Below are 17,500 nucleotides of genomic sequence, written 5' to 3'. Positions count from 1 at the left end.
CGGTCGCCAACCCAGAGGGACCCACAGCCCGCCGTATTTGCTGGGTGGGAGGGACTTTAGCCCTCCCCCCAGCACCAACAACTAAACGGTTTGTTGCCTCCTTTTCCGTGACATTGCTAGGTCTCAGAAATTGAGGATTTCTGGCTCCTGGTATCAGCGTTCTGACCCGCATCGTTGGACTTGGTACAGCGGTACAGGTAGAGTGGCCAAAGAGATCGACCACATCCTCGTTAGCACTCGGTGGAGGATCCTCCAGAACTGCAGGGTGTATCGAAGTGCTGATTTCTGTGGAACTGATCATAGATTAGTTGTGGCTACTCTCCGGGTCCAAGAACAAGACAGAATTCCATCTTGCATGAGACACCTGAAGCCACAGATGCTTGTCGTGCGGCCTGATTGTCAGGGGAATGCAACTTGCACCGCTCTCTGGTGCGCAGGACTAGGTCACTGTTGAGAAGGGATAAGGAACAGTTTATCAGTAGTCTTGCAGAGGAGGTCGAAAGCCATTTCCTTGTAAATGACCTTCGTCCTGCCTACCAAGCCCTGAGAAAGCTGAACTCCAAGCCCTCCTCACAGATCCTGATGGGGTGCGTGTGCGTTGGGCTGAGTATTTTGAGCATTTGTATAAAGTTGATCCACCAACAGTTAACATGGATTCGGGTAATGTTGAGACTCCTCTGCCAGACCCACCCATCAGCGAGGATCCACCCTCCCTGACCGAAATCAGGGGGGTGATCTCCAAGCTGAAGAGTGGTAAAGCAGCAGGTATTTGTGGCATCCCAGCCGAATTGTTAAAGGCTGGTGGAGAACCTTTGGCAAAGGGCTTGCATGCAGTCCTGTCTGCCATCTGGCAGACTGGTACCTTTCCCCCTGACCTGCTGAGGGGTGTGGTCATCCCTCTCTGGAAGGGGAAAGGTGATCGGTGGGACTGCATCAATCACCGAGGCATTACACTACTCAGTGTACCAGGCAAGGTACTCGTGTACATCTTACTGAGACGTATCAGGGACCGCCTGTTGAGGCAGCAAAGGGCGGAGCAATCTGGATTAACTCCTGGTAAGTCTGCAATAGACCGCATCCTGGCGCTTCGATTCATTGTAGAGCGCCGTCGTGAGTTCGGACGTGGGCTGCGTTTGACACATTGCATCGCGAATCACTCTGGGAGATTCTGAGGCTAAGAGGAATTCCAACAAGGATTATTGGACTAATAGCCAACCTGTATACAGGCACTGAAAGTGCTGTAAAGTGTGGTGGGGGCCTGTCGAGCTTCTTCCCTGTTAGTTCAGGTGTGAGGCAAGGCTGTGTTCTTGCACCAACACTTTTCAACACTTGCATGGATTGGATACTGGGTAGAGCTACTGTCCAAAGGAACTGTGGAGCAACTCTGGGCAATATCAAGGTTACAGACTTTGACTTTGCTGATGATGTTGCCATGCTCTCTGAATCTCTGGAAACCCTAGTGGCGGCTCTTGATGCATTTAGCAATGAAGCGAAGCCTCTGGGGCGAGAGGTCTCATGGACCAAGACCAAGATCCAGGATTTTGGGGGCTTGCGGTGAAAATATCAAAGTCACAAAGAGCTTTATATACCTCGGTAGTGCAGTTCACGACTCTGGGCTGTCACACCAAGAAGTCAGTAGACGGATTGGCCTGGTAGCAGGGGTCATGAAATCTCTCGACAAGAGTATTTGGAGATGTCGGTACCTGTGCAGAAGGACCAAGTTACGTGTTTTCAAGGCCCTGATACTGCCAGTTTTACTCTATGGTAGTGAAACTTGGACACTATCTTGTGCTCTGGAATCTGTCTTGATGCCTTTGTAACAGATCCTTGCGCTGGATCATGGGGTACAGTTGGCAGGACCATGTGTCCAACCAACGGCTGCACCGTCAGACCGGTACAGGACCTGTGACTTGCACAAACCGTGATTGCCAACTCAGGCTATATGGCCACTTGGCTCGACTCCCACAGGATGATCCTGCCCATCAGGTTGTCTCTGTCCGAGACAACCCTGGATGGAGGAGGCCTGTGGGACGACCAAGAAGGTCGTGGCTTTGGCAGATCGATCAAACCTGTTGTGAGGAACTAGAGATGGGCTGCCTGGCGGCTCGTCATGAGGGACCCTCTTAGGTGGAAAGAAAAGGTGGTGATGATGATATATATCATACATATATATGTCATATACATATACATATATATTATATATATATCTTATACACATATATATAATATACATATATATATATATATATATATATAGATGTATATGACGTACATCTGTATATGATATACATTTGTATATGATATATATAAATATATGATATATATCAAATATGTATATCATATACATATCATATATATCATATATATATATCATATACATATGTATATGATATATATCATATATATCATATATATCATATAGCATATATATAAATATGATATATCATATACATATATATATCTTATATATATCATATATATATCTTATATATATGATATATATATGATATATACATGATATATACCATATATATAAATATGATATATATATATCATATATTTATGTATATGATATATTTATGTATGATGTATATGTATATGATATATATATTTATATATATATGTATGTGATATATATATATATGTATATGATATATATATGTATATGATATATATATATGTATATGTATATGATATATATATATGTGTATGTAAATATATATATATATATGTAAATGATATATATATATGTAAATGATATATATATATATATGTAAATGATATATATATATATATGTAAATGATATATATATATGTAAATAATAATATATATATATATATCATTTACATATATATATATATATCATTTACATATATATATATGTAAATGATATATATATATGTATATGAAACATATATATATGTATATGAAATATATATATATGTATATGAAATAAATATTTATATGTATATGATATATATATGAAAATATATATATATATGTATATGATATATATATATGTATATGATATATATATATATGTATATGATATATATATATATGTATATGATATATATGTATATGATATATATATATATGTATATGATATATATATATATATATATGTATATGATATATATATATATGTATATGATATATGTATATGTATATGATATATATATGTATATGATATATATATGTATATGATATATATATATGTATATGATATATATATATGTATATGATATATATATATATGTATATGATATATATATATATGTATATGATATATATATGTATATGATATATATATGTATATGATATATATATATATGTATATGATATATATATATATGTATATATGTATATGATATATATATATGTATATGATATATATATATGTATATGATATATATATATGTATATGATATATATATATGTATATGATATATATATATATGTATATATGTATATGATATATATATATATATGTATATGATATATATATATGTATATGATATATATATATGTATATATGTATATGATATATATATATGTATATGATATATATATGTATATGATATATATATATGTATATGACATATATATATATGTATATGATATATATATATATGTATATGACATATATATATGTCATATACATATATATATATCATATACATATATATATATGTCATATACATATATATATATATCATATACATATATATATCATATACATATATATATATCATATACATATATACATATATATATATCATATACATATATATATATCATATACATATATATATATATCATATACATATATACATATATATATATATATCATATACATATATATATATCATATACATATATATATCATATACATATATATATATCATATACATATATATATATATCATATACATATATACATATATATATATATATCATATACATATATATATATATCATATACATATATATATCATATACATATATATATATCATATACATATATATATATCATATACATATATATATATATATCATATACATATATATATATATCATATACATATATATATCATATACATACATATTTATATATATCATATACATATATATATGTCATATACATATATATATGTCATATACATATATATATGTCATATACATATATATATATATCATATACATATATATATATATGTCATATACATATATATATATATATATATGTATATGACATATATATATATGTATATGATATATATATATATGTATATGACATATATATATGTATATGACATATATATATGTATATGACATATATATATGTATATGATATATATAAATATGTATGTATATGATATATAAATGTATATGATATATATATATGTATATGATATATATATATGTATATGATATATATATGTATAAAATATATATATGTACATATATATATGATATGTACATACAGTATATATATGATATATATATATGTATATGATATATATATGTATTGATATATATATATGTATATGATATATATATGTATATGATATATATATGTATATGATATATATATATATACATAAAATATATATATGTATATGATATATATATATATACATAAAATATATATATGTATATGATATATATATACATAAAATATATATAAATATATTATATATATATGATATGTATATAATATATATATAATATATATATATAATATATATATGTATATGATATATATATTATATATATTTTATATATATTATATATATGTAAATATAAGTATATGATATATACATATACGTATGCATTATATATATATATATATATATATATATATATATATATATATATATATATATATGATATTATATATATTATTATATATTATATATATTATATATATCATATATATTTTATATATTATATATATTATATAATATAATTATATATATGTATATATAAAGATATAGCTATAGCTATAGATAAATAGATATTCATAAATAAATATAAATATATTGAATATATATGGGTACATGTATATATGCATGTATGTATATATATAAAATATGTACATATTTATATATTTATATATGTAAATATATATACATGTATATATCTAACTATATATACATGTATATATGTAAATATGTATACATGTATATATGTAAATATATATACATGTGTATATGTAAATATATATGCATATATATATATATGTAAATATATATAGATACATACGTGTAAGGATATATATGAGCATGTATGTTAACCCATTTCATGTATGTATATATATAAAATATGTACATATTTATATATTTATATATGTAAATATATATACATGTATATATCTAACTATATATACATGTATATATGTAAATATATATACATGTATATATGTAAATATATATACATGTGTATATGTAAATATATATGCATATATATATATGTAAATATATATAGATGCATACGTTTAAGGATATATATGAGCATGTATGTTAACCCATTTCAACCCATATCAGAACTACCTATCTCTCCTGTTTACCCTTTTCCTTCACTTTAGGAAAGGGTCGTTTGTATCATTTAATTGTCTAAAATATTTTAATGACAATTTAATTATCATAACATCAATAACAATAATAACATTATGGATGACAATGGTATTAATAAGAAAAACACATTTTCCCGCCAATTCAACGAATAGGCCTACTGATAGACTCCTTGCCAGCTGAGCACATGTGGAGCCATCTGTATGTAACAAAATTCACCAAAAACTACAGGGGACAGAACATAAATCCGTGGCAAATTAGTTAATATCTATATATATATGTATATATATTTATATATATATGTATATATATTTATATATATATGTATATATATTTATATATATGTATATATACATATGTATATGTATTTATATATATATGTATATATATATATATATATATGTATATATATATATATATATATATATATATATATATATATATGTGTGTGTGTGTGTGTATATATACATATATATACATATTTATATGTATATATATTATATATCTTTATGTATATATATGTATATATATTTATATATGTACATATATATATATATATGTACATATATTTATATATATACATATATTTATATATACATACATATATATATATATATATATATATATATATAGTATATATTTATATATATACATATATATGTATATATATTTTTTGTATATTTATTTATATATTTCTGTATATATTTATATATAAAATATGTATATATAATATACATTTATATGTATATGTATATATATAGACGTATATATATATATATATATATATATATATATATATATATATAAAACATGTATATTTATATATACGTATGTATACGTGTACATACATACATAAATACATACCTAATTACATAATACATGCTTACACACACACACAGACACACACACAGACACACACACAGACACACACACAGACACACACACAGACACACACACAGACACACACAGACACACACAGACACACACACACACACACACACACACACACACACACACACACACACACACACACACACACACACACACACACACACACACACACACACACACACAACCACACACACACACACAACCACACACACACACACACAAACACACACAAACATATTTATATGTATATATATACATACGTACATGTATATATACATATACATATATACATATATTTGTACATATATGTATATGTGTATATGTATATATGTATATATGAATATGTATGTATGTTTATATATATATGTGTATGTTATAGGCTTGCTGCTCAGGCGTCTTATAGTAAGAATGAAGAGGTATACTAAGAGGACTGTGAAGAACTTCATGATTTATTCCAAACGTTTCAAAGACCATTAAATCTCCATCATTAGTGCTGTGATTAATGAACCAAAAAGATAAAAATGCAGTTAGACAATTGAAAAAAGACAAAAAAAACATAGTTCAAAATTGGTGTACAATTAGGTGAATGTTAATGTAAAAGACAAATTAATATACATAAAAACCAAAGACATAATTCAACAAAAAAATGTAATACAAGGATATATATAGGAACGTAAAAGAAGACGCAGAAGAAAAGACACAAAAGAGTAAACTGACCATTAAGGGTGTGTAAGCGAGTCTAATGTGTGAACAAGGTGGTTGCTGTGGAGGTGTTGTTAAGCTCAGGAGACATTTTCTGTATAAACAGGGATTCTGAAATGACGAGATCTTGGCACAAGGAATGGGACGAGAGTATACAAAAATCTGTGCTAGAAAAATAATGTCAGTGATGGAGGAAGTGCTCTCTTATGGAAGAGAAGGATGGTCTACTCAGGGGGAGGCCTGAGTTTTTTTGTTTTTTTTTACGTTCATATATATTTGCTTGTTATAAAATTTTTGTTTGTTGAATTATGTCTTTGGTTTTTAGGTATATTAATTTATCTTTTACATTAACATCCACCTAATTGTATACCAATTTTCAATTGTCTAACTGCATTTTTATCTTTTTGGTTTATTAATCACAGCACTGACGATGGAGATTTTATTGTCTTTGAAACGTTTGCATTATTTCATGAAGTTCTTTACGGCTGTCTTAGTTTACCTCTTCATTCTTTATATGTGTATATATATGTATGCATTTATATTTATATATATTTAGATATACATATATATGTGTATATAAACGTGTGTGTGTTTGTGGTATATATATATATCTATTTATATCTATATCTATTTATATGTCTATATCTATATATATCTCTTTCTATATATATATATCTATCTATATATATATATCTCTATCTATATATCTATATCTATATATATATATCTGTCTATAAACACATATACATATATGTGTGTATGTGTATGTGTGTGTGTGTGTGTGTGTGTGTGTGTGTGTGTGTGTGTGTGTGTGTGTGTGTGTGTGTGTGTGTGTGTGTGTGTGTGTGTGTGTGGAAATAATGTGGAAATAATGTGGAAATGCAAATGCACTCGTATATGCACATACTCATTTAAATTCTCATTCACACTCATATACATTTACATGTATATGTACATATATGTATATATATATATATATATATATATATATACACACACACATAGATATATTAACATGCATATATTTACATATGTATAGATATACACTTTACTTTACTTTTTTGTTTTGTTTTGCTTATTTATTTGCTTATTTTCATTTGCAGATGAAAGTCAGTTATCAGAGCCAGCAATGCCCCTACAGTTAGTTAATAGTGAAACAACAGAATGTAAGATCCCAAAGAAGCAATGTAACCCAAGAAAGGCCCCCTCACCAGGTCTTGGCGAGTGTCAGGATGGAGCTGATTGTCTCGTATCTAGTAAAGTGTCCACAAGTGTGGAACCTACTTCTCCTTGCCGAGCTGGGCTGTCAGCTCTTGCCAGGAGATGTCAGCAGATGAGGGAGTGGGAGGATGACTACACATATCATTCTACCAATCATGGCTCTCAGGTAGTGGTAGTGGGTAGCCCAGCTTTCTCTGCTTCACAAGTGCATGGCCAACATAAGAATATGCATGAGCCAAGTTTATCTGGAATGGTAACATTGCATGGAGCAACAACACAAGTAGTGGGTTGCACAGCAGTATCATCCATTGGTTTGCAGAGTCCCATTTACTCTGGTAATTCAGCATCCAACTTAGACACAGTGCCCAAATACTTCTTCGGTGATGGTCCTGCAGGTATGGTTCAGGGTGCAGGTGGTGGGTCCTTGGCTGTCTCTGCTGCCTCAAGCATGACACCCTCCTGCAGTATTCCTAGTTCTCATGCTTGTACATCCTCTCAGTCCAAGTATGCATCAGAGTCAGATCTGTCAAGAGCCAAGCAAATGCTATCACAGGCAGAGAGCCCTGCCTCTCCTACCAAAAAGTTAAACTGGGACAGAGGACTCCTTAATTCTCTGGTAAGTGCTTCATATATTAATGTAGTAAGGTTAGATTGATCAGATGTAAAAAAAAGTATGGGAACTAAAGTCAGCTTGTTTTTTGTGCATGTTTATAATATCAAGTCATAGTACTGTAGTGCATGCTTAACTCTTTCCAGGAAACAGTAAATGAGGATTTGCAAAGCATATTGGTATGTGTGTTAACATTTTTTTATCTGTGGTAGTAAAGCCATGGACTATGTTTCTGTAAAAAGAAATATTTGAATCATTTATGGATAATAGATAAACAGGTCATTTATACTTTTGAAAAAATAAAACAATTGGAATATCCCACAGGAAGCACAAGGTTTTACTCCAACTGAGTCACGTTCTCGCCTTTATTATGACTTCAAGAAAGAAGAGAAGGTGAAACGAGACATCTCTCCAGAGAAGCAAGTGCAGATGACACAGGGTGAAGTAGACTTCTCTAGTCCCACCCAAGCAAAATGCATGAGTCTGGCAGACATTGTGATGAGCAACAGCCCAAACAAGGTGAGGAGTCCACTAAAGGAAAGCTTGAATACAACTTCTGTCTGCTTAAATGCAGCCAAGCCTGCCACTTCTAGTACTCCGCCACCGCCACCTCCTCTTCCACCTGTTGTTGTATCGTGTCTCCCCAAAAGTCCATGTTCTAGCCCTGCTAAGCAGCGACCTTGTGTGCCCAGCCCAAGGCAGAACTCTAGGAAGGTATGATAACTTTTTTTTTTTTTCTGTTGTGCCAAGTTTGGCATGTTAGGAATAACTAAAATTAAAATGCTTATGCTTTATAAACAGGATGTATTATCACATTTGATAGGCATTCATTCTGACACCCTTCTTATTTTGACTGTAATGCAAATTTTTACATTACAAGACCCTCTCTTAAAAGTTTTTAATCCTTTATGCAGTGATATCCTGTCACATCATGGCGAAACTGTCACTCATGCACAGTTGAGCTTGCTTGAAGTTGTTTGCTTTTTGCCCCTGAGTGCTCAAAGTAGGCTTATGTTATAGCCAATTAAGGGGACCACCCCTGGTGGAGGCGGGGTGATGATGGCATTAGCTATCCTGTGGTATATGTACACAAATGAGGAAAACCAAATGACTATTAGAGACCAACTGGGGTTATTTCTTGCGAGGAGCAAGGGAATAAGCACTTAATATCAGAAATAATGAATGATGTATGATGATTTTTTTTTTTAGATATTTTCTTCTAAAATGTAAGTTTTGTATACATTTTCACATGAGATATAACTTAAATGAAGATGCCCTGGTAGTATGCTCTAGCTTATAAAGATGTAGAATGCTATAATGAGAAAATAACCAATTTTGAGGACCGTTTGGATTTTATTGAAATGAAACAAATTTACCCCCCTTCGTCCTCCACATTTTTAGCCTGCCACCACTATTTTGAGGGACGGTCCCCTTAAACACTAACATTATACTCATTTACCATAAATATTGTCAGAAATATTTAGAATTTTTTAATGAAATGTCTGTACATTTAGATGTTTCTGCAAGTGCTTAGCCACAAAGGAGTCAGTTAGTAGACCTTGTGACCTTACTTGATTTCACCTTTCCTTGTTGTTCTTGTTATTGTTATTATTGTTGTTATTTTTCATAATGCTATGAAATATTGATGGTGTTATTTTTATTAAAGTCATGATAACGAGATATAGAGAGAGAGGTTTGGAGAACGAGAGATAGAGAGAGAGGTTTGGAGAACGAAAGAGAGAGAGAGAGAGGTTTGGAGAACGAAAGAGAGAGAGAGAGAGGTTTGGAGAACGAAAGAGAGAGAGAGAGAGGTTTGGAGAACGAAAGAGAGAGAGAGAGAGGTTTGGAGAACGAAAGAGAGAGAGAGAGAGGTTTGGAGAACGAAAGAGAGAGAGAGAGAGGTTGGGAGAACGAAAGAGAGAGAGAGAGAGGTTGGGAGAACGAAAGAGAGAGAGAGAGAGGTTGGGAGAACGAAAGAGAGAGAGAGAGAGGTTGGGAGAACGAAAGAGAGAGAGAGAGAGGTTGGGAGAACGAAAGAGAGAGAGAGAGAGGGTGGGAGAACGAAAGAGAGAGAGAGAGAGAGGTTGGGAGAACGAAAGAGAGAGAGAGAGAGAGGTTGGGAGAACGAGAGAGAGAGAGGTTGGGAGAACGAGAGAGAGAGAGGTTGGGAGAACGAGAGAGAGAGAGGTTGGGAGAACGAGAGAGAGAGAGGTTGGGAGAACGAGAGAGAGAGAGAGAGAGAGAGGTTGGGAGAACGAGAGAGAGAGAGAGAGAGAGAGAGAGAGAGAGAGAGAGAGAGAGGTTGGGAGAACGAGAGAGAGAGACAGAGAGAGGTTGGGAGAACGAGAGAGAGAGACAGAGAGAGGTTGGGAGAACGAGAGAGTTCAAATTCAAATTCAAATTCAAACACTTTATTCCACTAATTACAATGGGTATTACATTTATAGATATGTTGTTTACATTATGTAATAGGATGTTATATACATAGATATTGTACAGTGCTTGTTTAACAAGATTAGATAGAACATTAATATCCCAGATAACTGAAATTTCGTACTTGGCTAGATGTTCACACGCCTGATGTCATTGATATTTCAGTAGATGTTCTTTCACTTTTGTTTTAAATGTTTTTTGGTTGGAGATATTTCTAATATTTTCTGGTAGTTGGTTCCAGATCACCAGTCCTCGGATTTGCATATTTCTTGCCCCGGTTTCTGTATTCGATCTTTTGATATATAAGGAGTTATTTTGCCTTGTAGGACACCTGTTATGTTACCTGTTGTTTGTATAGGTAATAGCCAATTTGGGTAATTTCCTTGTATTATTTTATGGATCAGAATACACGTGTCATATTTGTGTTTCTGTTGTACTTTTAGCCATTTTAGTTTGTTTATATGTGGTGTGATGTGGTCATATTTATTTAAATTTCCCAGTGCTACTCTTGCCGCGAAGTTCTGTAGTTTCTGTGTCCTTTGTATTTGTGTTTTGTTTGTGGAGCCCCAGATGTTAAGACAGTAGTTAAGGATATTAAGTGCTAGTGTTTGTATAACAGCAATTCTTGTTTCTGTGGGTATTTTATTTTTTATATGATTCAAGTATATCAGTGTGCCCATTACTTTTCTGTAGATGTGATCAATGTGTGTCTCGAATGTCATGTATCTGTCTACGTGTACCCCTAGGTTGTTTACTGTTGTGTTGGGTTTGATGAAGCAACCTTGGAAATCAATAACTGTATCTGTGGGTATTTTTGCTATGTTCTGACGGCTGCCAATGAAAATACATTGTGTTTTTTGTGGATTTAGTTTCAGGCCATTCATATCGAAGTAATTTTTTGCTTCTGTTAGGGTCTGTTTAGTCTTTTCTATCAACTCATTTAGATTGTCTACAGAGGCAGCGTGAAGAAATTGAGAGTCGTCGGCGTACTGAACAAGAAGACAGTTTTTTGCAATTGATGATAAATCATTTATGAATATAGTAAATAAGATTGGGCCAAGGATTGAGCCTTGTGGAACACCGAATGAAACTGATTGCATTGATGATACTTTTTCATGGATTTTGACAGATTGAGTTCTCGCGGACAGGTAACTTTTGAACCAGAAATTATCAATTTCGTGATTTGTTAGTTTGTTTACAAGTAATTCATGGCTGACACTGTCAAAGGCCTTCGATAAATCACATAGAGTGAGCAAATTGATCTGGTTATTGTCTATATTATTATATATTTCATTTGTGACTTTTAGTAATGCCGTTTCGGTTGATAATTTATTCCTAAAACCGTGTTGCGTGTTAGATATAAGGTTATTCGCTTCTAAAAATGTTGTTAATTGGTTTGCAACTATTTTTTCGAGAACTTTAGATATTACTGGTAGTATAGTGATGGGTCGATAATTATTGATTTCGTCTCTGTCACCGGATTTGAAAATCGGAGTTATGATGCCTGTTTCCAAAGTGATAGATAAACACCGGTGACTATAGATGTATTAATAATTACTGTCAGATAGTATGCAATTGCTGGTAAACTATCGTTTATGAAACGATGTGCAATTCCATCTGCTCCCACTGAATTTGTCTTTTTTAAGTGTTTTATTGTTAGGATAATTGTTTCTACTTCTACTGGTTGCGGTCTGAAGAAGTTTGTTGTAGTGTTCGTTTCGTTTATGTTGTGTTGATATGTGGGGGCGGTTGTCTGTTCAAAAGTGCGTCTACCTACTTCTGCAAAGAAGTTATTAAAGTATTCTGTATTATTTATGGAATTTTGGGAGGTGTCTGTATTTTGTTTCTTCTTAGGCACTAATGTATTTACTAGTTTCCACGTTTCAGCAGAATCGCTTCTGCATTCATTGAACTTATTTTTAAAATAATTAGTTTTCGCCCAGCGGAGGAGTGTTTTCACATTTTTCTTCTTTTGTTTGTATTCAGCCTGAAGGGTGGAGTCAAATCTGTTTATCTTGAGAGCTTTGTGAGTATTATTTCTATCATTTATGGCCCTCTTAATGTTGTCATTTATCCAGGGGGCGGGAGGACGCCTAACTGTTTTTGTTTTAAAAGGAGCGCAGGCATCGATGCCGTTCTTTATCACGTTTGTAAGAATATTAACTTGTCTGTCAACGTCGTCAGTTGTTAAGATCTCTGACAGTGACGAGTCATTGGCTATAATATGTTGACAGAATAATTGAGGATCGTACTGCGTTAGGTCGCGAGAGGTTTTACTGACTGGTTTTCGTTTTGTCTTTACTATATTCAAGGTCAAGGTTATAAGCTCGTGATCAGCAATGTGGCTTGGGACAGCGTCTGCGTGTAGTGTAATATCGGGTCTGTTTGTTATTATAACATCCAATATGGATGAGGTGTTTTCTGTAATCCTTGTAGGCTTCTTTATAAGTTGTTTTAATTTGTTTTTGTTAATTATCCCATTTAATTTTGCATTTGGTTTACTTAGATCGTCATTTAAATCACCTAAGATGAAAAGTGGTTTTCTCTTTGTTGACATTTCTCTGAAAATATTTTCTAGGTAGTCAAATGATTCTGTGGTGGCATGAGGGTGTCTGTAGATTGTGCCGACGAGGAAGGAAGGATACATACTGCTTTGTACGGTTACCCAGATGTCCTCTACTGCTGTATGATTTACAGTTGCAGAGGATATCTTATTTGATTTAAGGGTATCGCTTACATATATGCAGACTCCACCTCCACGTCCTGCATCACATCTGTAGACGTGAAAGTTTGGGATGCTGATGAAACTGCTCGATATTTCTTGGTGAAGCCAGGTTTCACTGATACACAAAATATCAATGTTTCTCTCCTTAATTATCAATTTGATTTCTTCGAAATGACCGAGGAGGGACTGTGCATTGATGTGTTCTATAGTGATGGTGTTAAGTGGTTTGACCGCCGGATTTACGACGTCAAACATTCTGCTCGCCTTTGTACTTGTTTCTATTTAGGAATACTTTTACGTTGTTGGGAAAGATGTCGGACTCTAAGAAAATATGTGGTTTTATATCTTTGCCCCTTATGGTGACTGTGAAGCTAGAGTAGTAATCATGTGTCATTTTTGTTTTAAAGGCTTTGACATTGGCAATTTGATTGGAATTATTTTCCAAGAAGTCTTCAATATCGTCTTCATCTGTATCTGGGTGGTAACTCGTGATATAAAGGTACACTACCTGAGGACGGTCGGCACCTTGCAAGGGTTTTGGCGAGTGGCGTTCCTCCCTTGTTTTTCTTTTTTGTTTTCTGGAGTTGACTTGAACGAAACCTTCCTCATCTTGGTGGGGCTGCGGCTGCTCGTGTGTTTGTTTGTTTATTTCCGCCCGTTCCGCGTAGTTGTTGATGATGAGCTGTGGTGTTTGTGGAGCAGGAGGGGTAGTAGGGGGGGCAGGTACTCCAGGCACGTGGTGGTGTGTCGTGTCTTCCCACTGGCGATTTGGTGGGAGATTTTTTTGCTTGTTTTTCCTTTTACTATTTCTAACGTAGCTTCTCCTAGGTGTGACTTGTGTAGAGGCTTCGTTCCTCATACCGTTTGGGGACGAGTCAGCGTTGTTTTTGGGCAGACGCTTATGTGGCTCCGGACGAGGGGTGGCTGGCGCGTCAGCAAGATCGTGAGTCTGCTGGGTCAGAGTGGGTAGAGAGGGAGTGGGTAGTGGGGACGGAGTGGTGGGGGAGGGTGGTGGTGGTGGGGGGGAGCTAGGAGAGGCGATGGTCGTGGGTGCTGCCGTGGTGGGCGTAGGAGTGTGTTTAATTTGTGGTGTAGAGGTAGATGTCATTTTGCCAGGGGGAGGGGATGCAAAGGGGAAGGATTGGTAGGCGGATTGATCGTGGGCAGGGGTTGGGAGATCAGATATTGCGTGATGGGATGTGGTCGAGGATGTTGTGACGAAAGCTTCCTTTCCGCATTCCTGCGGCTGAGAAGGCATCGCACCTTGGCTAATTAGACTGTTGATTGCAGATTGTTGTTCGGAGAACATTCCGATCAGCAGTTCAATCTTATTTTCAATAAGATCTTGATTGATGAGGGAGGGTTCGTGTTGTGTTTGTGTATTTTGGTGTTTTGGTTTTTGAAAGATTTTTACAAATGGTGTAGAGATACCTGTTTTCTTAGGTGGTGGAGACCAGTCAGTGGCGGGAGTGTCTGTCGTTGTTGTAGCAAACACTGTATTGTCCTTTTTTAAACACTGATCGATCATGGTATGCACTATGGAGTTTGTCATCCTTTTAATGTCTTTAGTTATATTTCTTGTCCTTCTTGAGTCTGATATATGCAGAATGATATTGTAGGCGTTTTCGATCTCATCCGGGCTATACAGTTTCCGGATTTGATCACACAGAACCATCCGAGCCCATGCTTTTTTTGTTGCAATAAAGCATAGGATCGTGTTTAACACTATGGTTATGCTGCCTACCTGATAGACGGCTTTTCTGTCTTCATTGTTCTCAGTTTTATCACTGTTGTAATTACTGATCGGGCTGCTGTGGTTGTCTGGGTTGCTGAGTCGCCCTTTGCCCTGGGCGGGGGGGCAGCCTTGACCCTGGCTGCCATGGGGGTGCCCATCGTCATGGGCGAGGGAGCACCGGGGAAGCTCCCTGGCTGGCCCCCTGTGACCCGGGGAGGGTAGTCAGATTTCCCTCTGACTCTGTGGGACCATGGGATGCCATGGTTTGCTGAGCTGTTAGGCGGCGGCGGAGAGGAAGCAAAAACACGTCCGTTCACCACGGCGGCTAGACTCAGAGAGAGAGAGGGAGAGAGAGAGAGAGAGGAGAGAGAGGAGAGAGAGAGAGAGAGAGAGAGTGAGAGAGAGAGAGAGAGATGAGAGAGAGAGAGAGAGAGAGAGGAGGAGAGAGGTTTGGAGTGAGAACGAGAGAGAGAGAGAGAGAGGTTGGGAGAAGAGAGGAGAGAGAGAGAGAGGTTGGGAGATAGAGATGAGAGAGAGAGAGAGGTTGGTGATGAAGAATGAGAGAGAGAGGAGAGAGGTTTGGGAGAACGAAAAGAGAGAGTAGAAGAGAGAGAGAGAGGTTGGGAGAAGAAGAGAGAGAGAGAGTGGTTGGTGAGAACGAGAGAGAGAGGAGAGGAAGAGAGAGATGAGAGATGAGATAGGTAGTAGATGGAGAGTAGATAGATAGATAGAAGAGATAGATAGATGAGAGAGAGAGAGAGAGAGGTGGAGAGGTGGGGAGGGAGAGAGAGAGAAGAGAGGAGAGAGAGGATAGGAGAGAGAGAGGAGAGAGAGGACGTGAGAGAGAGAGAGGGAGAGAGAAGGAGAGAGGGGAGAGGAGAGAGATGAGAGAGAGAGAGAGAGAGAGAGAGAGAGAGTGGAGAGAGGAGAGAGAGAGAGAGGAAGAGAGAGAGAGAGAGAGGAAGAGGAGAGAAGAGAGAGAGAGGGAGAGAGAGAGAGGAGAGGAGAGAGGAAGAGAGGAGGAGAGAGGAGAGAGAGGAGAGAAGAGGAAAGAGGGGGAGGAGAGGAGAGAGAAGAGGAGAGAGAGAGGAGAGGAGGAGAGAGGAGGATGGAGAAGAGAGAAGGAGAGAGAGTGGAGAGAGGAGAGAGAGAGAAGGTGGGAGAGAGAGAGAGAGGAAGAGAGAGAGAGACGCACCTGAGGAGGAGAGAGAGGAGAGAGAGAGAGGAGAGGAGGGGAGGGAGGGAGAGAGAGAGAGAGGAGAGAGGAGGAGGAGAGAGAGAGGTGAGAGAGAGAGAGAGGGAGAGTGGGGATGAGAGAGAAGAGAGAGAGAGAGAAAGAGAGAAGTAGAGAGGTTGGAGAAAGAAGATGAGAGAGAGAGAGAGGTGGGGCGAGAAGGAGAGTGAGAGAGAGAGGAGGGAGAAGAGAGAGAGTGAGAGGAGAGGAGAGGAGGAGAAGGGAGGAGAGGAGAGGGGAGGTTGTGAAGGAGATAGATGAGAGATAGAGAGAGGAGGAGAGAGAGAGGAGAGAGAGAGAGAGAGGTTGAGGGAGAGAAAGAGAGAGAGAGAGAGAGAGAGAGAGGAGAGACGAGAGAGAGAGATGGGACGA

At 35.4% G+C, this 17,500-nt stretch overlaps 1 protein-coding gene across 4 annotated transcripts in view; it reads left to right on the top strand.

Annotated features, from left to right (window-relative positions):
- The window catches only part of LOC125027199 (anillin-like), a 71,973-nt gene that overhangs the window by 7,478 nt on the left and 46,995 nt on the right, over positions 1-17,500 (top strand). The window contains exons 3-5 of one of the 4 annotated variants that reach the window (XM_047616125.1): positions 8,274-9,007; positions 9,148-9,180; positions 9,326-9,520. In XM_047616125.1, coding sequence (XP_047472081.1) covers positions 8,274-9,007; positions 9,148-9,180; positions 9,326-9,520 — 962 coding nt within the window. Of the gene's footprint in view, positions 1-8,273; positions 9,008-9,147; positions 9,181-9,325; positions 9,716-17,500 lie in introns of all 4 variants that reach the window. The other 3 variants (XM_047616123.1, XM_047616126.1, XM_047616124.1) reach the window with 3 other exon arrangements.

Source organism: Penaeus chinensis, chromosome 7 (assembly GCF_019202785.1).
Source record: "Penaeus chinensis breed Huanghai No. 1 chromosome 7, ASM1920278v2, whole genome shotgun sequence".
Taxonomy (NCBI): domain Eukaryota; kingdom Metazoa; phylum Arthropoda; class Malacostraca; order Decapoda; family Penaeidae; genus Penaeus; species Penaeus chinensis.
The sequence above is the reverse complement of the archived record's forward strand: the minus strand, read 5'-3'. Positions and strand labels throughout refer to the sequence as shown.